We start from the raw sequence: 22,414 nt of genomic DNA on the forward strand, positions 1-22,414 counted from the left end.
GCACAGGGATGGGGCACAGGGATGGGGCACAGGGCAGAGGCAAGGGGGCACAGGGATGGGGCACAGGGATGGGGAAGGGGCACAGGGATGGGGCACAGGGATGGGGAAGGGGCACAGGGAGGGGGCACAGGGATGGGGCACAGGGATGGGGAGGGGCACAGGGATGGGGCACAGGGATGGGGCACAGGGATGGGGATGGGGCACAGGGATGGGGCACAGGGATGGGGCACAGGGATGGGGCACAGGGATGGGGAAGGGGCACAGGGATGGGGAAGGGGCACAGGGATGGGAATGGGGCACAGGGATGGGGAAGGGGCACAGGGATGGGGAAGGGGCACAGGGATGGGGCACAGGGATGGGGAAGGGGCACAGGGATGGGGAAGGGGCACAGGGATGGGGCACAGGGATGGGGAGGGGGCACAGGGATGGGGGGGGAGGGGGCACAGGGATGGGGAGGGGGCACAGGGATGGGGATGGGGCACAGGGATGGGGCACAGGGATGGGGAGGGGCACAGGGATGGGGAAGGGGCACAGGGATGGGGCACAGGGAAGGGGCACAGGGATGGGGCACAGGGAAGGGGCACAGGGATGGGGCACAGGGAGGGGGCACAGGGATGAAGAGGGGGCACAGGGATAGGGAGGGGGCACAGGGATGAAGAGGGGGCACAGGCAGCCCCAGCTGGGCGCCGTGGGCTGAATCCAGCCCCAGGTCCTGCACACTTGGGCACTCCCAGCTCTCCCTCCCGGGCTCAGTCCCCCGTGCTGCCCTGCTCTGTTTGGCAGCTCTGTGTCCCACCAGTGCAGCCCCTCCCCAGAGCTCCCAGGTCCTCCCTACACACGCCAAAAGCAGGAGATGGTGTTGGTTTGGTATTGAATTACAGCTATTGCTTCCCTAGGCACCTACTGAAGCCTAATTCTATCATCTGGCAGTACAGTTCCTATTTTTCAGACAATTCTACTTTCCTGCTTACATACTTACATACATACATTTTGTGTCTTTTGATCACTTGGCTACCATTGCTTTGTTCTCTCAAAAGCAGAGACTTTTATCAAAGTGTAAATGCTGTTCAGTTAACAGCAATATTATATATTCCATGAATAAAATATTGTATTTAACAGCATCACTGAAAAATATTTAGGTGAATGGAAAAATTGGGGGGGGGAGGTGTTGTTTAAAATAATTTAAATTGAATTTGCTTCAATTTAGAGTACGCCATCATTTTGAAATTAAAATTTGAGATATTTAATTTAAAAGGAACTGATCAACTCAGAACTATTTTGCATCAAGTATATTCATGTTGAATATATTTTCCTTTCATCTTATGAGAAGTAGCATAAATGCTCAAGCCAGGATAAATCCAGAATAACTCCACTTTATTGGTGTTATCCCAGTTTTACTGAAAATGGAGAGTTCTCTCTTTCCACTTTTTTTTTTTTTCTTTTTTTTTTTTTTTTTTTTTTTTGTATTGCTTTTTTTTTCCATGGTTGTATTGCCATTTTCCATGTAAGAAAAGGTCTCCATGAGGAAATGGAGCCCCAGTGGGAATTAAAGGAAAAGTTTCCATGAGGAAATGGAGCCTCAGAGGGAATTAAAGGAAAAGTTTCCATGAGGAAATGGAGCCTCAGCAGGGATGGAAGGAAAGGTTTCCAGGAGGAAACTGAGGGATTTGCACTCAGGACTAGTTGGGCTCTCTCCCCCTGCCAGCAGCAGCTTGGTTCCTCTGATTTCAGGATTAAATAAATTTGGGGTCAGTTTATATTATATTGTGCAAACAATAGTAAATATGTTTTGTTTTTTGTTTCTTTTTTTTTTGTTCTGCTCTCTGGTTGAGCCAAAATAAAACATTGGGAAGAGAAGTTAAATTCTAAAAAGTGCTTTTTATGTTGTTAGTGATAAGGAATTCATCTTTCCTTATTTCCTGGATCATTGAAAGGGAGAGAACATTTGTTAAGCAACCCGAGATCTGACGCACAAGTGCTGCATCCCTTATGAAACAGAAACATATCTGTGCTCTATTATTTTCTCTCCTCCAAATTAGATTATAACAGATGCCATCCCCTCCCTGTGCAGCTCAGTGCCAGCAAAAGGAAGTCTCTGAGCACTTATGTAAGCCTGGTGTCCTCACTTTTAGTCCCAATGTTGAGATTTCTGTATTTTGCAGCAGTTACATTAAATATGTTCCCAGTTGTGGATTAGGACCCAAATGCAGAATTTCCCACCGTTTTCTGGTTTGTTCAAATTCCACCACTGAGCTACAAATTCAAATCTTGCTAAAAGATGGGAACTCCAGTATGTAAGGCAGCTGTAATTTGGCTCTTATTGTTTATTGGATCCATCACAAGAACATGTGCTTTACTGGGGGGTTTAAGTATTCTGTAGATTCAGGTTTTTCCTAACTGCAATTTTCAGCTTATCTCAGTCATCCTTCAGTAGAAAAAAAAACAACAATGTGATGCATATGAAAGGGCAGCTTTGAACTTCCAGCATGTTTTCCTTGATAAAATTGGGTAGTCCCTTGTGTGACTGCACTCCCAATGTGTCTTTTCTTTCCTTTTGAATGAAACATGGTGTAAAGTTTTTCTCTTTAATGGCTTCATGGCCAGGGATGTTTTAGACATCTAGGTCTGGGACTGTTGAGCATGAACTTCTCTGGCCTGGTGAACTCTGCCACCTATGGATTCATTAGTCCAGAGTAACAGGGACTCCAAGCTTTGCTTATTTTCTGGAAAATTTCCTTCCTATTTTATGCATTTCAGTACCATGCTTGACTTTCTCCCTCAGATAATGACATGTATTGTCAGCCAAGCTGCTGTTTCAGCAAAGCATTTCCCTTCTGAAGTTATTACAGGTTATTTTTTTCATATTAGCAATGACAAAAGTGAACCCAGGGCTACTCCTTGATTTTTATTTTCCAGGGTTTATTATTATATTTACAGTTCCCTGTAAGAAGACACAAGCCTTTCCCAGTAAGAGTTCTAATTCCTTTCTATGTTTCAAATACTAACGACCCATATGGAAAGGAGGAAGATAATCAGTGATGAAGGAGGTATCTCTGGGGGGCTGAAGCAGATGAATAAAAAACTCAAATCATTATAAATATTACTGTACTACACTTTGGTACAACCAAAAAAAAACCCCCCCAAAAAAAAAAACAAAAAAAAAACCCAACCCCCTTCAAAGAAAATATTTAATGTTCCCTAAGTCAAATAAAATTCACAAACAATATAAGAAGAAATTAACCACATGGGTTTTTTTTATATCTGTAAAAAATAATAAGACTACTTGGCTGCATTGCACATAGGCAATAAAGTGAGATTCATTCCAATCCCTTTCTCCGTGAGCCTCCTCTCAGGCTGCAAGAAATGTCCACTGTGCTTTACAAAGGACGACGACTAGAAAAAAAAAAAATCAATGCAAACAAACATCCCTTTCTTTTCAGATTTACCATTTCTCATGGGAGATGACAAACAAACGGAGTCTCCTCTGAGTCTGAGCGGTTGGATCAGCACTTAGAACCAGGCAGTACACAACAACAGCCACGCTGTGTGACACCTCCAACACCTACAGGGAGCTGTTTTGGGGGCACATCCCGGTTTGTGGTGAAACAGGATTAACTCAGCCAGCCTCTTGCACCTGCTCTGTGCCACCAGGTTATCATCTCAGTGCCTCCAGGCTTGGGCTGTCTTGCTCCTATTGCTGACTGGACTGACTGCTCCACCATCCATAAACAGAAGGCATAAAGGTGATTACAAACATAAGAAAGCAGTTTTACATATTGTCTTGCAGTCTTTCCATATAGTCCCTAAGTTCCTTGGAATCACCAAGATTCATATCTTGGCATACCCATTTAATATTATCATCACTGTCAAATAGAATTGAGTTGGTGTAGGGGCCTCCATCCTCCGGCAGTATTGTTGTATATGAAGTGAACTTTACTCGCTTCTGCTTTGGCCCAGAAGGATTTATAGGTTCACTTTTAACTTCTTTTTCACAAAGGTACTCAGAAGATCTGAGGATATGATTATGAAGAGTCTTCTGAGAGCTCCCATTAAGGAGAAAGTTGCTTTCTTCAAACTGCATCCCTCTGTCAATCATGGTAGTGCACTCCTCCGACGGGAGCGAAATGTCCACTGGGTTTTCCAGGAGCTCCACCTCATTTCCAAGCCAGACCCAGTCATGGGAATGGGGGATGTTGCCTTGCTCGCTCACAGCAAACCTTTTGTGCCTGTACTTCCACGCAAATGCCACGCAGTTAATCAGAAAGACCAAGATTGCCAAGCAGAAAACGCAGAGCAGCGCGTACATGCCGATCTCCAGGTCTGTCAGCCCTCTGGGAGTCAATGACAGGTCACTGGGACTGTTCTCTCCTGGTATTTCTACTTGGCTAGGGAAACCTGTGAAGGCAGTCGGGCTGTTTTGGAGCTGGCCGTCCTCCAGGGACTCCTGATCAATGGGAGACGTGAAAGTTGTGCTTCTGTTCGCATTGTCCTCGGGACCGAACACGTCCTCGTGGTTTTTGGACCAGTCTTGTGCTGTCCTCTCTTGTTCTGCAGCTTTCTCTATAGCATTGCTTGGATGGCTTTTAAAATCCTTCTCCAGGTCATCAATGTCGTTGGTGCTCCCTTTTTGGTCCGGGTCTTTCTGGCCAAACTTCACTTTGACGTTTCCTTTGCCCACGGCCAGGACGCTCTTGCGCTTGGTTTTCTGGCAGGGCTCGCTGATGACCATCTCAATTTTGATCAGGGGCCCCTGCCCGTCCCCTTCTGCCACCACCACGGGCCAGAGGGACTGCAGGCTCTGCTGGGAGGACACCACCATCTCATCCAGGGACGTGATGGAGATGGAGAAATCCTTGGAGTCGTAAATGTCCAAGGGCGTCACCGACCCGTCGCTGAACAAAACCCAAGCACTCACCACGGCCTCCTGGAGGGGAAAAAAAAATATGTGTGAGAGAGACAGCACAAATCAGCCACAGGAAAAAAAATACAGAGTTTAACTTTGGGGTTTGTTTTTATAAAGAAAATGTAAATGTCTACTCTGCTCCTCATTGTCTTGCAGGCTTGTGTTCTCTAGACCACTGAGGCATTTCCCTCACCTTCAGGAGCAATCAAAGAAACCCTCATCTAAATTTAATAAAAGTGCTGGAAAAGACAATTGACGATTCTTTTTTCTCAGTCTGAAGTGAGAGGCCTCCTTTGAATGCCAGAGCCTCTTGATGAAAATAATCATATTTCCACCATCACGGTCAATTAGCTTTATAAAGGACCTATAATGGGGAATTTCTCTAATGCTGCAGTTCCAGTGCTTTATGTAATACAATGAGCAGAGCTGGAATGGGTCAGGCCAGCGAGCCCATGGAACAAACTGGGAGCAGAACACATCTCAATGCTTTATACTTTATGCTTTATATTTTCTGTCATGCTTTCAAATGTGCAGGACTTGCAGTATGCAAAAGTGATGGTGGTCTTTCCTGGGAACTGTAGAAACCCTCATAAAAACACCATTTTTATGCTTTGACCCAACCAATTTGTCTTCTTACTGCAAATTGCTAGTGCAAAAAATATAGTTACACTTTCTGCACTGATGTAGAACCTCAATTCCATAAAATCCATTAAAAAACCACACGCAGAATTTGTTCTGTGGTCTCATTAAAAGCTGTTTAACTCCTCGGGTTGTATGGTTCAAAGTAAGCACAAACTCATCAGTTTTCAGCAGCACAGGTCATGGAAACCTCTGTACCTGCAGCCAGAGGTCGTTTTGGCTGAGCTGACTTTGTGAGACAATTAAGGAATGGCATTCCCAGCTCTGCTTGCACAGCCAGGCTGCATTTTCCCCCAGAAAAGGGGGTTTGTGGCACGTGCAGGCTTTGTTTGGCACTGTGCATTCCCAGGCACACCCATCCCTTTGCCCAGAGCAGCTCTGCAGAGTTCCATGCTCACTGTGAAGGGGTCTTGGCACCGTGTGTGGGGGTTGTATGGTTGGTTGGATGGTCACTGGACAGACTCAGGAGCTCTCTATTTTCTGTTCTTTAGGTTTGTAGTTTATTGTGGGTGTAAGAGAGAGTGTAGAGCATGGAGAGTAAGAGAGTAAGAGAAGTAAGAGAGAGAGCAATTTCCCATTTACAATACAATAAGTATTCTTCTATTATGAATATTCTAATTTCCAATAACCAATCTAATACAATATACTAATTTCCTAATATTTGCATGCAACCTATAGGAACTACCAAATTACCATGTTTTCTGGCTTTCTTATCTGTAACCCTTATCTTCAGACCTTTCCTGCCTGGCTTGGGACAGGATGCCTGTTGGTTCTTTGGTGTTTGTGGCATTTGGTGTCATCTGAACTAAGGGAGAGGCCTCAAACCTTCACAGGACTGTTTTTAGCATTTATGTCAAAGTGTGCCAACATCTCTATTTCATCTCTTGTTTCAGAACTACTTGCTGGGCACTCAGAACATTTCTCTATTCCCTCCCCAACGCCGTGGGCTTGGTCAGGAAGATGAGCAGCCTTTACCACAAGAAGTGATTCCTTTTCACACCCATATATTCATTATATCTGCTGCCTGAAACTCACAGCAGATGACTCTGCCACAGCAGAGGGACACAGAAATCCCCTGGAGGTGTTTTCTGAGCATACCTGCTTGGGGGTCCGCAGGATGTCCTGGGCAGAGGTGGTGGCAACGATGGCTCTTTTATTTCCTTTGCTGCTTTGTAGGGACACAGACAAGCCTGACACCAGCTGGACTCCCAGCTCTGTGATGGTCACCCTGTCATCCAGAACTATCACTGTCTTCTCTGCCAGGATGGAATCTGAGAGAGGGGACAGAACCTGGGAACAGAAAGGAAACACCTTGCACGAAACAGCAATGAATGTTTTAAAGCAAGGCTGGCCTCTAACCAGCACACCAGATTAATTTTTGGTTTGTCACGTCCATGTCTGAGCCAGAGCTGATGTTTTCCCCAAGACATTACACTCATTTGCTGCTGAATTACTTTATCTAAAAAAATAATTTAATAAAACAACAAATCGCTTCGGAACTGCAGCTTGATCCGGACAAAATATATATATTATATAGAATAAATTAAATGGATTTTTTTTTAAAGTCTTTTTTGTGGGGTCTATAAAACTCCCTGTGAATGCAGTGCAGCACAGAACAGAGTGTAAGACACTGATTTACACTGAAACTCAGTGAGGGGATAAATAAGTGTTCAAAGCCTGGCTGATAGGAACTTGGCCTGTTGCCTTTCTAGGGACAGAGGACCTGAATGAAATGAAAGTGAGACTTGCAAAAGAACTTTGAAAATCCCACTGGGTGCCTGCCTGCATTTTTTCAATGCCAAAACACTCGTGCCAGTTGCTCCAAGACCTTGTTTCCAGCATGCTCAGAAAGAGACTCATCTTTATACTGGTGACAGAACCTTGTGAGCACAAAAGGAACAATTTCCCAAATGTGTTCAGGCACATAAAGGGGCAGGTATTTGGTATAATTTCCCAAGTTATGCTCATATGGCCCCACTGAAGTTAACTGATGTCACCTTTTTCACCAGCCAGATAAATCTCCCTGTGTTCCAGTCACACCAAGATGGATAAATCCCTTCAAAACCTTCACCTGAGGGCATTTCATGGAAGTGACAAACAACCGCAATGAACTCCCTTTTCTGTTCAGCATGCCCATTTTTTCAGTTTATTTTTATTTCCCCCCGAGATGGATGAATTCCCAGCTCCACCCCACGCTGTGTGGGTGCCCAGGCTGGGCTGTACCTGCACGGTGGTGATGCCTTGCTCCCTCCCAGCCAGCACTCTGCCCTCCTGCAGCCTGGCCACCCTGGGCTCCTCCACCTTCATGAACTCGGCCACCAGCTGCGTGATGTCCAGCTGCCACTCCTTGCCCAGCAGGTAGCTCAGGTGGCCTCCAAGCTCCGGGGACTCGGCCACGAACTGCGTCAGGACCCTGACCAGGGCGTGCTGGTACTGCAGGCTGCAGCCCCTGCCCTTCCTCTCGTCGTCCTCCTCGTCCTCGCTGTCGCGGGTGGGCCTGCGAACACAGCCAGCTCTCACCTGGTCCCCACTCATCCTTCAGATGGAGTCACCCCCTCCCTGCTGGGCTTCACTGCCTCCTCTGCCCTGCACAAACCTTGATTCTGCCTCGGTGTTCCCACCTTTTTACCCCCAGGTGCACAATGCAAACTGGCAGCTTCCAGATTAACTTGCTTTTTACAGAGTTGTCAGGCTGTGGTGTCCACAGGGGTGGCAGGAACGTCACAAAGGAGACAAGAATTTTGAAAGGAACCGTATTTTGGGACTTGGATTTTTTTCCATCTATTGTTTCAGCAAACTGTAATGAAGAATTCACAGTTTTAGTTCAGGCTTGGAGCCTTCCACTTGCTGTTCCAGCAAGAGCTCCAATAGCTGCAGCTATTGCTTTGCCACCTAGCACAGAGTTCCTGTCTCAGTTCATGCAGTGTGGGTGTGTTCATTGACCTCAGGTGGCTTCCAAAAACCAAACTGGGCATTTAGGCTCCCACTCAGGGCCTGGGTTACTCAGATTACACCCTGCAGAAACACCTGCAGCATTAGACACATCTCCAACATTTTCTGTCTGCCCCCCTTTCAAAACACAACCTGTGCAGTAAAGCAGCTTTCCCTAAAGCTCAGAGCAGCATCCCAGTGATTTGTACATGATAGCACTGCTGTCACACCTCACAGAGTTTTGTCTGCTCAAACACCTACTTTACCACCAATATTAATATTTCATATTTTTCTTTTCTCTCATTCATTGCCTGAGACAAACACATGGATCCTCTTATCTCTTCCAAGTCAGGTATTGAGCAGTAGGTGGTCACACTTTTACTCATTATGCCCCCATGCTGTGGATTCATTGCTCAGAAATAATTCCCCTCCCTCCTGTATTTATTGAGCCTGAAGCCACCTCTATCTCAAAGGTGGGAAATGCAGGGTAAATCTCTTATTTTTCAAAGTGTTGCAGGAGGTAGTTTTGTGGTTACAGTGTCCCTTTATCTTCTCCTTTGAAATAGCAGCTATGAAAAACTATTATAAAACAGAATTGCCTTTGTTATAAATGGTTTTATGACAAAGTTGGCAGCCAGTAAGCTGAAAACATATCTAAGAAAAACCCTTGTGCTCTTCAAAATGACTGAAAGTCCCAGTGTTACAGAACCTAATCCACTGGAAATACATTTTCAATGCATCACTTGCTAGCTGAATATTTACATTCAGCCTCAAGTAAATGGTCTGTGGTACCTCTTGGTTTTTGTGTGTGTAGAACAAGTGTCCATCATTACCTGCTGAATGAAACATCATTGAGGAACAGTGGAATTGTCAGGAAAAATGCCACCAAAATAGGATTTAGATTTCCCAAAGAAATCAGTCTTACAGAGGGAAACCTTCAGCTGTTCCCTCCTTCCCAACACTGTCTGAAGTCAGCTCACAGTTGGCAAAACAGCCACAGAGAAAGTTCTAGAAGGGGGAATATCCATTGAGCTTTTGTGGTGCATATCCATCTGTGCTGGAAATGAATCCATGAACTCCTTAATGTTCCCACTTTCACTTTATTCCTGTATTCTGACCCTCTTCAACTCAGCTCTGAACAATCTCAGACTCTGGCAAAACCAAGCTCAGCTCTGAGATTTTGGGATTTGACCCTCTCTTAATAATACAGACAATAACATTAGTGCCTGTGCAGAATTGGAGAAAAAATGTGAAAAAGCTGTTCAGGTAAGGAGCACTCATGGGATTTGGGGCAAAAGAGCACAGGACTGATGGGAACCAGCCTGGTTCTGGGAAAAGAGACCCAGAAGCTGAGCTGTGTGACTTGTAGGAAATGTTCAACATCCACAGCAGCATCATTCTACACAACCAGGGCAGGGCTTGGAACAAGATGATCCTTAAGGTCTCTTTCAACCCCAACCATTCTGTGCTCCCATGTTTTATTCAGATCCTTGCTGTTATGTTTATTTATGTGCTTGTTTATTTCTACTTTTACTCTTTAAAACTTTGCACCGCTGGGTTGTCCAAGAGCAAATCTATTCCAAACAACTGGAGGGAATTCTGTTTCAGCCCCAGCTCATAAATATGAGCTGTGGAATGGCCAGAGGGAAGGATTGCTGCCCAGGGGCACAGAGGGAGCACTCCTGTCCTTATTTCCACACCAGCACTGTGTGGGCAGCTGGTATTTACCACAACACAAAGATGATTCAAGTCCAGCTCGTTCCTTGGGGTACCTTAAATGCAAAGGCTCCATTTCAGCAAATATTTAGAGATGTTTATATACTGCTCCTCAGAATCATGTTTTCTATGGCAAACAAATGTGGAGCATCAGAAAAGTCTCTCCAAAGCCCAGAGTGAGCAAGGCTCGTTCTTTGTCACTGCAGAGGAGAGGGAGGTCTTGGAAAATTTCTGAATTTTCAGTACAAGCTTTGTAAATCTGCTTTGCCAGGTCTCAACTCAAGTTCTTTCTGGTTTTTTTTTTTTTGTTTTTTTTTTTTTTTTTTTTTTTGTTTGTTTGTTTGTTTTTTTTTTTTTTGAACAAAGGATATAATTTTTCCACTTTAAAGCCACAAAAATCAGGATTTAGGCAGTCACTCATTGTTTTGTCTCCATGAGTGCAACAAAATGTTTGAGATCCAGTGAAATGCACAGTTCCCTTTAAACTCCTCATTACAGTGTTTTCAGTAAGCCTAAAATCCTTCATTAAGCAGGGAGCTCATTTTCTGCTTAACACAAGTCCTGCTGAATATAAGCTATTGCTGCATATTGTGTTTTTTTCCCCTTGGTCATCTCTGAAAATCTCTCAGAGTCCTTCTTACCCCATTCCTTGCTGCTTGGCAAATTTGCTTGGAAGGTTTTTTGTTTTTTTTCTGGAGCGAGCCAAGGTTGCCAGAATTACATTTAATTTACATTTCACAGAGAGCAAGGCTTTGCCAGGGAGCAGAGTTAAAGCAGCAGCCAGTTCCAAGGGTGCTGTGAGCACTGATCTAATCAGAGATCTGTCAGCTCACACTGCACACTTTGTCTCTGAGCAGTTGAAGTGTGTCTCTTTTAATCTGCACCCCTCTCAAACCAGCCATCACTTCTTGGGCCAGATGCTAATTTTCTGTTGGAAAAAAAAAAAAAAAAACCCAAAGAAATCAGTTTTGCTGGGTTGGATTTGAAATACTCATTACAAGGAGTCATATATTTAAAAAACATTTGCAACACCCCTAATTGAAAAAAAAAAAAAAAAAATCCCTCTCAGATACAAATTGCAAACCACTAGAAGTTGATTTAGTGGAAGCTACAGAAATAAGCTGCACATAACTCCACTCACAATTCAAGAAGAAATGTAATTTGGTACTTTTACAGGTCTTGAAAATACAGCCTACCTATTAACCAAAATCTCCAAGGCCTTATCTCCATAGGACATTAAAGTCAATTAACTAAAGAGCAAATTTACAGCGTGTTCCAGCCTTGTGCAGATGCTGTTACCACAAATGGAATGGTTTGAATCCATTCATTTGCCTCCAAGTACAGCTTCACTTCTGAGGGGCAGCACTGACTGAGGGTTTAACTAAACTTCATTTTGCCCTGCTTTTAACTCAGGCCAACTTTGCTGCTTTTGTCTCCAGAACTGGACAGGACCAAAGCAGAGCTGGTCAAATCCCAATAAACTCTGCCTGAAGTGAAGCCTTTGCTGGTGGGAGCCTCCTGAAAACAATGTCCTATCCCAGCTGCAAATATTTACTGAAATTAAATTTCCAGCTTGTTCTTGTGAGACTTTAGCCATGCAATTCCTATTAATGCAAGCTGGAGCCACTCAGGCCATGTAAATATGTGTGCAGGAACCTCAAGAAGAAGGTAATTATTTTGCAGATGCATGAGGAATAGAAATAAATGTTCTTGTTAGACTAGCAGAGTCTACCTGCACCTCTTGTACACTCTAATATTTGACTTTAATTCAAATATACACCTCTTGTTTGCTGAGGCTGGGGTTTGTGCAGCCTGTGCTGGCTCAGGCATCACTTTCCCTGCATCAGCCAGGAGAGGATTGTGGAGCTGAATTTCACCTGCCAAGGGAGGCTCCTCCTATCTGCAGCAGCACTTGCCAGAGATCAAGTTCTCCTCTTGATAACATCAAGGATTTGCCATATATTCACAGGCTGATCTGGTAAATTGTGTTGCTGCTCTTACACAGGGGAGATCAGTTGGGTTTTTTCCAGTTTCTGGCATAAAAGCAGCCTGTCTTTTCCTTTCTGTTCTCTAACAGTTCCTGCTCTTGCAGCAGTTCAGACCAGCCAAAAACCAACACAGCTCTAAGTGTGCATGGGGTGTTTGTAAGTTTTGTAAAGACTCTGTTTTCTCCATTGCTTTGTGGAAATAATTCAAGAAGACAGATAGGCAAACATGTCTGTAATCACATGTGTTTTACAATTACAAACATGGCAGGGTTTATAGGGAGAAACAAGACATTTTATTGGCTCAACAACCATCCCTGGAAGGAGCAGATGTGATCTGGGGCACATAAACCCTTTCTCAGGTCTGAGAGAGCAGCTTTATTCAGCTGCAGAACAGCTATGCTGATGCACAAACGTTGCTTTTGTTAACAGCACCAATAAAACCATTTAAAAGGTTATTGTAAACCCAGCTCTATTTTGCCATCTGGCTCAGCCCCTCAGACAAGTGGAGCAGGGTGTGGGAATGGGGCAGCCAGAGATGGAAAAATGTTTGGAGTGTCTCTGCACAATCCCTATAAAAACACATCATTTTACCTGCTCTATATTGATAAATAACTTTATAGCAATGTTCAGCTCCTGCTGAGAAAACAAGGAGTGGTGTGAGGACACCAACCCTGCAGGACAGGAGCAAAGTGGGAAATTATTCTGTTTGTGGTGAGGTGAGCTGTGAAGAAGCCACACTGCAATCCTGCTGTGCCCAGAACAGTCTCAGTTGATTTTTGGGCTAAGTTTAAGGCTGCCTAAGCCTCTTGTCAGGGAGTTTGGGAAAAATTATTGAGTTTCCTTCAAGGACAGGTATCAAAAACCTCATGCAAATTGCCAATATTGGCTCTTACATGAAGGTGAAACAACACAATGCTATGGCTTCACCTGCTGGGAAAAGCTTGGATTTGGGGTTTTTGCAAAGGTAAAAGCACTCTGCTCACTCTCAAACCCACAGCTCCTGACTGCAGTCCAAATGTCTTGAGTGCTTCAGCTTACCACTTAAAAACTCATAAAAACTCCCCCATGTTTAGGATTTTGGGAAACACACAGGAGGTGGAGGTATAAGCAGATTAAAAAGTAAAGAGAAAAGTCATAATAATAAAAAAGAACCAAAGTGAAAAGCCACTAAATCTCTGGTAAAAACCACCCAAATCTAAAAATAAAGGAAATGTAAAAACCTTATGTGCAAAGTAAATGTCAGAGTGAGCACAACTAATGCTGGCTCTGAACTATTGATTCAGAATAGCCCTGCAAAGTTAAAAAATCCACATGAACAGCCAATAAAACAAGGGATCATTTATTTCCTGTGCAAACCTTTGCTTCAGGTGGGCATGGACCTTCCAGGGGGCTGGCACAGTGTCCAAATTTCTCTCCCTTCTCCGTGGAAAACGCCTGCAGGACCTGTGCCAGCAGCTCCAGTGCAACCCAAGCAGCAGCAAATGCTTTGCAGCAACACTCTGCAGGCAGAGCAGCTCTCAGAGCATTGCCTTTATTTCAGCTGGATTTATTTCAAATGAGTCAGAGGGAGACAACAGGGGGAAAAGTTCCATCTCTGCCTGGAATGGTTTTAACTCTGAATGCCCATGCTAAGCAGGGCTGGATGTCTGCTCCTGCAATAAACACCTGCAGGAAAATCTGCTTTAGCAGGATCTGTGCCCCAGGGTGGGACAGGCAGGCAGGAGAGGGGAAGTGCAGTGGAGATGGAAGCAGTCAGCTCAAATCCCTTCATTCCTCACCAGCACAGCTCCTCCTGCCTCAAACAGCTCTGATTTCTCTCGTGCCAGATCCTCATCACCTCTTCTGCCACAGCCAAAAAAACATCCACATAACCAAGACATCAGCCATTGCCTTCTCTGGAGCTCATGGTCTGGCTAGTGTGCAAATTGTGTCCTACTGTCCTGCAAAGTGCTGGGTAATTCTCCTCCACTCTGCCTGGGCTCTGCAGAGGCTGAGATGTTCTCCTGGCACTGGAGAGCTCCAGCTGCCAGTGCCACAGCTCAGCCCTGCACCTGCTGCCAGCAAGGCTTTTTCCCTGGGTTATCAACCTGAGCTGCTTTATAACCAGCTGTTTCCCCACTAATATTTTACAACTTTGCCTGAAATCCATCAGCACAGCAGCGTTTCTGGAAGTTCTCAATATTGCAAATTGTGCAAATGATGGTTATTACAGAACGGGCATTTTCAGTAGGGAATGATGGGATCAGAGCTCCAAATCCCCACTCTCCTTCCACTCCTTTTTTCCCTGTCCACTGTTTCCTGGTCTTGAGAAGGAGTTATCCCTTAATTCAGAGCTGCTAAGTAATGCAGCAGCCAGGTGTGCTGTTGAGTGCACCTGCACAGCCTGAACAACCACCCAAAGTCAAGGAATCACAGAAGGTTTGGGCTGGAGGATTCCTGGACTGGCCACCTGCTCCCAGACACCTGAACCCTTCCTGGGCTCTGTTCTTTGCTATTGCTGTTGTTATTTGACAGCAGCAGGAATGAGCTCTGGCAGTGCTGAATGTCTCACACCAGCAGGAGAGCTCCAGGTCCTTTCCCTCAGCTTGGTGTGGTGCAATGTCCTGAGCTGTGTGGAATTGATAAATGACTTTCAAACTGCACAGGTCAGGATAAACACAGCCACTGCTGGATGTTTTAATGAAGGCTGAGGCAGACTGCAGAGCCAGTGGCAGAGTTTGGATTGTGAGGAATGCTCTAGAAATGGCTGTGCTCTAAAAGCAGAGGGACATACCTTTTGTTGGAGGTGACAGGAATCCTCCAGCCTTTGATCTGGCTGAGCTCTGTGTCAGAGATCTCGATCTGCAGAGGGAGCCTGGGAACCCAGACTGTCACCTCCAGCTGGGTGGTGAAATGCTGGTAAGTGAAGTTAACAATGGTATCCACTTTGCTCTTCATTTCCTTGCCATTCACGAAGATGGAGTCACAGCTGTCAGAAACCTTAAAAAAATATATAAAAAATTAGGAAAGGAATAAAAGTTCCTGAGGAAGAACAAGGGTGATACATCAGTCCTGAGACAACACTGCAAATGTAAGTCATGCATATTGCATTTCCAGTTTTCTAATTAGAAGCAAACAGTGATAAATGGACCCCAGGGAAAGAGTTGTGCTTTCCTCAAAGGATACTACTCGAACTACAAAAATAATTTAATGATGTTATATAACCTGTGTGAATCTTTTATATTAGGCAAATTAAACTCTTCATGAATCAAGCTCCATGTGCATCAACGTTTATGTTTACAACTTGCTTAAAGAACCAGGAAGAAATGGGGCCATATGTTAGTAAGAAAAAGACTGACTCAGAACCATAAACCAGAATCCTTTCCCTTTTCCTAGAGCACTGTAATGCTGAAAGACAAAGATCCCCTTATGGCTCATGAGCAGAAGTGCAGCTGAAGCATTATTTTTTAGAACTTCTCAGTAATTGTTTTAACAAAATGTATTCATGGTTGCTTCGTGGCATTCCATGAAATCACTGCTGAAACGAGCGTGTGGGCTGTGTGCTACAACTCATCTGCCCTCTGGCTTCCAGCATCTTCTGGCACAAAATCAAGGTCCTCAGCACAGGTCTTATTTATATAAAACCATGATGATGCAGCTGATTCAATCTGGAGGACTCCTTTGTGAGGAAGGGGTTTCTAATATATTTATAAACATGTGTGTGTAGTTGTAGATTATATACACAAACACACAGCCATGTGGAACACTCCTGTATTTATTCATGTACAATATTCATGTTTATATACATGTGTAACATGAGTTATACACCTGCATGTACATTATTTTATCTGTCCATGCAGTGTGGTTTTATCCCTGAAAGCCACAGCTGGTGATGTGCTTGTGCTGAAACACAGGTTGGATTCCCTCTGCAAACCTACCTCAAATCTTTTCAGATATTAACAGGGATTAGGGGCTACTGAGCCAATAAAAATTAGAGAAAATCTCCGGCAGATGCTTTGTTTTGCTTGAAAAATACACAATATTCAGATATGGAGTAAAAGATCTGTCCTTCCATATTTGCCATTTTCAAGTCAGATCCTTCTCAATAGACTGAAACCCCAATTGCTCATTTACAAAGGGGCTAAGCCAGGTGATGAGGGATGGGGCAAAGCAAACGAAGTCACTCTTCTGGAGAGAACACTCCCCCACATAAATGTTTAATGAGCACAAGAATATAAAAATAATAAATCTAGATAATCTGATAAAGAGCTTAAAATGGCCTTCAGGCTCAGGAGTACCACAAATGAGATGGAACACACTTGGAATCTTTTTTTCCTTCCCTTGTAATGTGTCACAAGTGTCTCTGAAAGTTTAAGCACATTAAGCAAGCCCATTAATTGAATGAGCAGTTGAGACTCTAAACCATAAAGCTTACATCTAGGGAGTTATGTGAGAATTAATACAAGACAGAAATAATTAAGAAAACTCAAAGAGGGAGGGATAAACATCAAGGCTGGATCAGGGGAATAACTAATATCTGACAAGACAGAGCTAATTTTTCAGATTCTCTTCTTGCTGCATCAAATGTTCTTGTCAGCAGGCAAGAAAGGTGCTAAATTAGGGAACTGAAAGATGGACATTAATTGTAGCTATAAAAATATCAGTCCAGGCTTACAAATTTCACAGATTTTATGTCTAGACAGAGACATCCAGTCATTTATATACTGACCAAAAGTACACAGCAGGATATATAACTGAGCAACAGTTCACCCAGTGGTCCTTTGGAGCATTCAGAGCTCAGGGCTCACTGAAGTGTATCTCCCAGAAAATAACCCAGCCTGCAGAAGAAAACTTAAAGGGAGCCATTGTTTCAGTTCTCTATCTGGAATTTGAGTTTACTCTGTTAAGTACAATCAGACCAGATAATTCAAAGGAAAATCCAGCAGTGATAAGGCAGGATAGACTAAAGCTCACATGAGGAAGCCTCAGTTTCACTCTCACATATTTAATTACTGCCACGTTTCTTTCACTAACCTCACTACAGCTGGTGCTAGAAAGTAGACTTAGAAGAAAGTGGACTTTGCTAGAAAGAAGACTTTGCTAGAGAGTAGATTTGTTTCATCTGAAGGAAAACAAGAACCCTGAGCATGGACAGAAAATGCCCAGCACTCGTTTTCCCCCTGGGACCCACTCCAGCCCCAGGACAAAGAGCTGATTCCACGGTGGGAGCTGTGACTCCACTGCTCTGAGTTTGGGGGCTCACTGAACTCTGGCAGTGACCTGCTGCTGCATTTTGGGCTAGAGGAGAGTGGCAAAGAGGAAAATGCATTCCTCATGCAATGGAGAAGCAGAAGAGAGCTGTATTTAAGGAAACACTGCACTTATATAGGGCAGTTTGTGCAAAATGGAACAGAAAAGGCTCATTGGTCCAAGAGAGCAACACCTCTTTGAAATCATGCTTTGTGCAAACAGCACCAGACACTCACATCTCTCACACAGCCTGCAGGTGTTTAATCATTGTTATAATTTCTTGTCCTTGTGAGAAACCCAAGGCTTCAAGGCTGCTTTTTCCCTGGTTCCCATCAGTATCCCACCTGCAGCACTGTCCCCCTGCACTTCCTCCCCTTTTAAACCCCCTCCATGCTTTTCCAGGCACGCTCTGGCTCTCAGAGGTGCCTGCTGGTGCTGCTGGAGAGGAGCTGGTCCAGTTCTCCTTTGGGGAAGCTCCCATAATTGTTCCCATTAGAAGGAGCTCAGCTTTGCCGTGGGGCACAGCAGGGACTTCCACACTGGATCCTTTCGAGCTGCTGCTGAGGGAACAAAGAGGGGAAAGGCTCTTAAATCTCTCCTGCAAACAGTACACAGTGAGAAGAATCAGCAAAAGCCTGTGATGCCACCCTCTTGTGTAAAATGCACGGAGCAAGGCTGCTCTAGGCTGTCTGTCAGCCCCAGAAAGTGTTTGAGGGAGTTTGCAGGGGAGCAGCCCAGCCACCCTGTGCCCCCATGTGCAGGTCAAGAGAAAGAGAGCTGCAATTAACCTCTCTGGGCTTTGAAACTGGTGGGTTGGCTCCAACCCCCACAAGCAATTGTAAAACAGCACAATTTGCCCTGTGCAGTCTGTGACAGCCTCCTCATTTTAGGCTAATCCAGGAGAGAGGAAGACAGAGCTCAGGAGGAGTAATTGGGAAACCATTTGATGCTCAGGTCACAAAGGTTTCTGCACCCTTTGGGTGAGCAGGTAAAACAGAGGGAGTGTGGGCTGACAGGAAAACAAGAGATGCCTGCTCGTGGCTCATCTCTGCTCCCAAGCTCAGACCTCACCCCCAGCTTGCAGCTCATCCTCACAGGAGACAAGACACACAGTCCTCGTGGCTGTTTGTTATTTAGGAGGTTTTTGGTCATGCTGAAACCCTGCTGGGCACAACTATTTTCCTCCTCACTCTCTTGTGTGGGAGAGCAGAACAGGAGACCTGGCCACAGCAGCATCACCTCCAGTCTGCAGCACCTCAGGATATCCCAGCCCACACCTCATCTCCAGCTCATCTTCCACCTTCAGGCAAACACTTCTCACTGATATTTACATACACCTGTGTATGGACATGGATAATGAAAGATAAAGGAAAAACTCCTACCCAAAGGAATGAATTCTAATTTATTCAGTGCAAAGCAACAGTGACTAAGAGGTTGTGTGAGACCAAGCAGAGTGCAGAGCTGTCCTGTGGCACTTTTCACCTGTGAATTTCTGACACAAACCCCAAGGGGATGGTGCTAATTTTACAACCCATTTAAAGAAAGCTGAGGCATACACCACATGTATCAGAAATTGGTCTAACACAGAGTCTTTTCAGCTGAAAATCTCAGCCATTTGGTTATCCAGTCAGGTCCCAAGATGATTTAAATTTGAAGTTCAAATTATTGAACAGAGGTGCTTGCAGCCAAAAGAGCCTTCAGAAACACTGGATTTACAAGAGGAGGTTTTTGCTTGGAGTCAAGACCCCCTTGTCTTTAAAACCACCTGAGTTCAGTGGGGTGGGTGTGCAGACTCCAGAGCTGTAACCCTGATTTTTCTCATTCATTAGCCATTCCTGATGGCCAGCAGCAGCCCAGAGGTGGCTGCAGCCACCTCCCCCCATCCTGTGGCCACCCAGCAGCAGTGCCTGCCCTGGAGCTGTGGGTGCTCACAGCACAAATTTCACAGATTTTCACAGAGCACAGCCCTGCACACAAAGTGGGGGGTTCAGAGGCTCATTATTGTGCCTGGGGCTGTAAAGAGAGCAATTGTAGTGAGATTATAGAGAATGGTGCTGAGAGAACAGCTCATTCTCATAACAACCTCACAGTTGTGATTTTGTGGTTGTTTCCTCAACGCTGCCTTTCCCACCTTTTCCATGGGGAAAAAATTGTTCCTGGCATTGTTGTTCCCACATTAGGAGGGACTTGCTGAGCTGCTTGCTTGCTCCCTCAGACCCTTTCACTGTGAGTTTTAAAGTGGCTGCAGAATGGCTGGATCCTACTTTTTTCAGGTTTGGATAATTTTCTACTTTATTTTTATTGCTGCTATTTTTGCTTTAGAAATCACAGAAATCTCTGAAATCACTTCCCCAGCCTCAGGAATCTGGCCTGGTGCTTGAGTAATAGCTGAAGACAAAAAGGAGGATTTTTCTTCCCATCCTTTTATTTATCCCTTTACCAAAGAGCTGCCCTGGCTCCTGTCCCCTTCTGCACCTGAAGACATTGCTGCAGTCTCTCCTACCCCAGCAAGGGACAGAAAGATGTGCCTCATGTCTTGGGACATAACAAACAAAGGGTATTCCCAAACCCTTTTCAGATAAGAAATTCTGGGTTTATTTAAAATTCAGAATTATGCTTGACAGCAGCCAGTCTAATAAATGTCAGGCTTCTTGTTTTGGCTGCAGCTGTGTGTTATATCATGACATGACAATTATCCAGTGCACAGGATTCGCCCATATTCCTGTGTCCAGTGATAAAATCAGAATTTTTCATTAGATTTTGTTACCCTTTTAAAATTAAAACGAATTGGCCACGTTTGAATGGCAGTTCTGCCCAAGGATGACAAACACAGTGTCCTGTTGGAATTCCAGTTGTACCCAAGGATGACAAACCCCCTGTCCCATTTTAACTCCAGTTCTTCCCAAGGGTGACAAACACAGTGTCCTGTTGGAATTCCAGTTGTACCCAAGGATGACAAACCCCCTGTCCCGTTTTAACTCCAGTTCTTCCCAAGGGTGACAAACACAGTGTCCTGGTGGAATTCCAGTTCTTCCTAAGGCTGACAAAGACACTGTCCTGTTTTAACTCCAGTTGTGCCCAAGGATGACAAACACAGTCTCCTGTTAGAATTCCAGTTCTGCCCAGAGATGACAAACACATTGTCCCATTTTAACTCCAGTTCAGCCCAAGGATGACAAACACAGTGTCCTGTTAGAATTCCAGGTCTTTCCAAGAATAACAAACACCCTGTCCCATTTTACCTCCAGCTGTGCCCAAGGGTGACAAACACCCTGTCCCATTTTAACTCCATTTCTTTCCAAGGATGACAAACACCCTGCCCCATTTTAACTCCATTTCTTTCCAAGGATGACAAACTCATTGTCCTGTTGGAATTCCAGCTGTGCCCAAGGATGACAACACATTATCCCATTTTAACTCCAGCTGTACCCAAGGGTGACAAACCCCCTGTCCCATTCCAGGTGTGTGGCACCCAGTGCCACCCTGTGCTGTTGTCACCTGCTGGGGCTCCTTGTGCTGATCCCAGGGCTCCTGTCCCACCTGCCCAGAGCCCAGCAGGACCCAGCCAGGTGAGGGGCTCCCATTGCCTGGCACCTCCACCCTGCCTCCAAGCCCTGGATCTCTCTCTCTCCCACAAACCCAGATTTTTTCCATGCAGATAATTCTCCCAATTCTGCCTCCCCCTGCCCCAGCTCATCTTGTGCACTGGGGTCTGCAGATATTGTCTGCAAGCAATTTGAGGCAAATGGTAGATTAAGAAGATACAGAGTAAAGGATGGCAAATGACATGATGCTGGAATTCAAGCTAATAAAACAACGAGGTTTTATTCCCTTTTAATCTTCCACATGTGCAGAAGAGGCTTGGAAATGTCATTTTTGAAACATTCTTTCCCCGTTAATTTGTTTTTATTGGCAAATCAGTTCTCCAAGTACTGCTCTCTGAAATAGCTGCTGTGGTTTCAGATAGAAGTGCAGGCTTTAGGAATCCCCTGAGATCCATAGATATATTCTAAGGTTTCTTTTCTACTTAGAAATGATAGTAAGAGTTTAAGTCGAGTATTCCCCATCCCATGTATTCAGTATATGTTTATTTTTCATCTTATCATTGGATAATAATGTTACACAGGAACAGGACAGAAACTGCCTGACTCACAGCAGTCCATTAGCTACACTCACAAACAGGATTAGAATCATTTCCCCCTCCCTGCCACCAGCTTTCACTGGAGAAATGGTAAAAAATGAGATATGTCAAGGGGAGCCTGAAGCAGTTCCAATATTCTTCATCCTAAGTAGTCTTTAATTGCAACAACCACCAAGAATTAAATCACATACTTTGCACTGAAACAAGAGGTGTCCCTAATCTTGCTGCCTGGGGAAATTGGGATTGAGGCAGGGAAGTTTGTTCATCCCCCTGAGCCCTGTGGTGTCCTGTGAAAACAGGCTGGCCATGTCATCTGTCAGCACAACAGCTCATTCTCAAATACCTCTGCTCTTTTTATAATTACCAAAGACTTGGTCCTAAAACTGCTGAAGTCAATCCCAACAATCAAGTGGAGGATGATCCACAGGGGTCAGAGTTTCACTGGTTACTTGGCATTTCCAAAATTACACAATCAAATCCACTGGGAAGTCCAGGCCATTTTGAAATGGACATTTTGGAATGGTCTTTGTCCCCAGATTCATTGTTCTAAAGGAGTAAAGCAGGAGATCCAAAACTCATATCTGGACTTTGTGTGACTCTAAGAGAGACACAAGCACAGCCTGGAAATCACTTGCCCTGCCAGTGAGGAGCTGGAGGGACTTTAACACAGAGACCCAGATTAAAGCCCCCCAAATAACCCCCATGGCTGCAGAGTTATTTATTTATTTATTTATTTATTTATTTATTTATTTATTTATTTATTTTTAAATTTATTTATTTTATTAATGTATTTATTTGTGATTTACACCCAGCCCTGGCTGTAACGAGGAGTTAGAAGAAGACTGAAAAGAAAATCTTTCATCCAGG

The 22,414-nt window shown here is 44.5% G+C and overlaps 1 protein-coding gene across 1 annotated transcript in view; it reads right to left on the reverse strand.

The window, feature by feature from the left end:
• Positions 1-1,176: 1,176 nt before the first annotated feature.
• The window catches only part of LOC130259887 (transmembrane protein 132B-like), a 204,352-nt gene continuing 183,114 nt past the window's right edge, over positions 1,177-22,414 (reverse strand). Inside the window, exons 6-9 of the mRNA XM_056504668.1 lie at positions 14,951-15,156; positions 7,766-8,039; positions 6,641-6,832; positions 1,177-4,924 (exon numbers count right to left, since the gene is read on the reverse strand). Coding sequence (XP_056360643.1) covers positions 3,770-4,924; positions 6,641-6,832; positions 7,766-8,039; positions 14,951-15,156 — 1,827 coding nt within the window. The 3' untranslated portion in view covers positions 1,177-3,769. The remainder of the gene's footprint in view (positions 4,925-6,640; positions 6,833-7,765; positions 8,040-14,950; positions 15,157-22,414) is intronic.

This window comes from Oenanthe melanoleuca, chromosome 15 (assembly GCF_029582105.1).
Source record: "Oenanthe melanoleuca isolate GR-GAL-2019-014 chromosome 15, OMel1.0, whole genome shotgun sequence".
Taxonomy (NCBI): Eukaryota; Metazoa; Chordata; class Aves; order Passeriformes; family Muscicapidae; genus Oenanthe; species Oenanthe melanoleuca.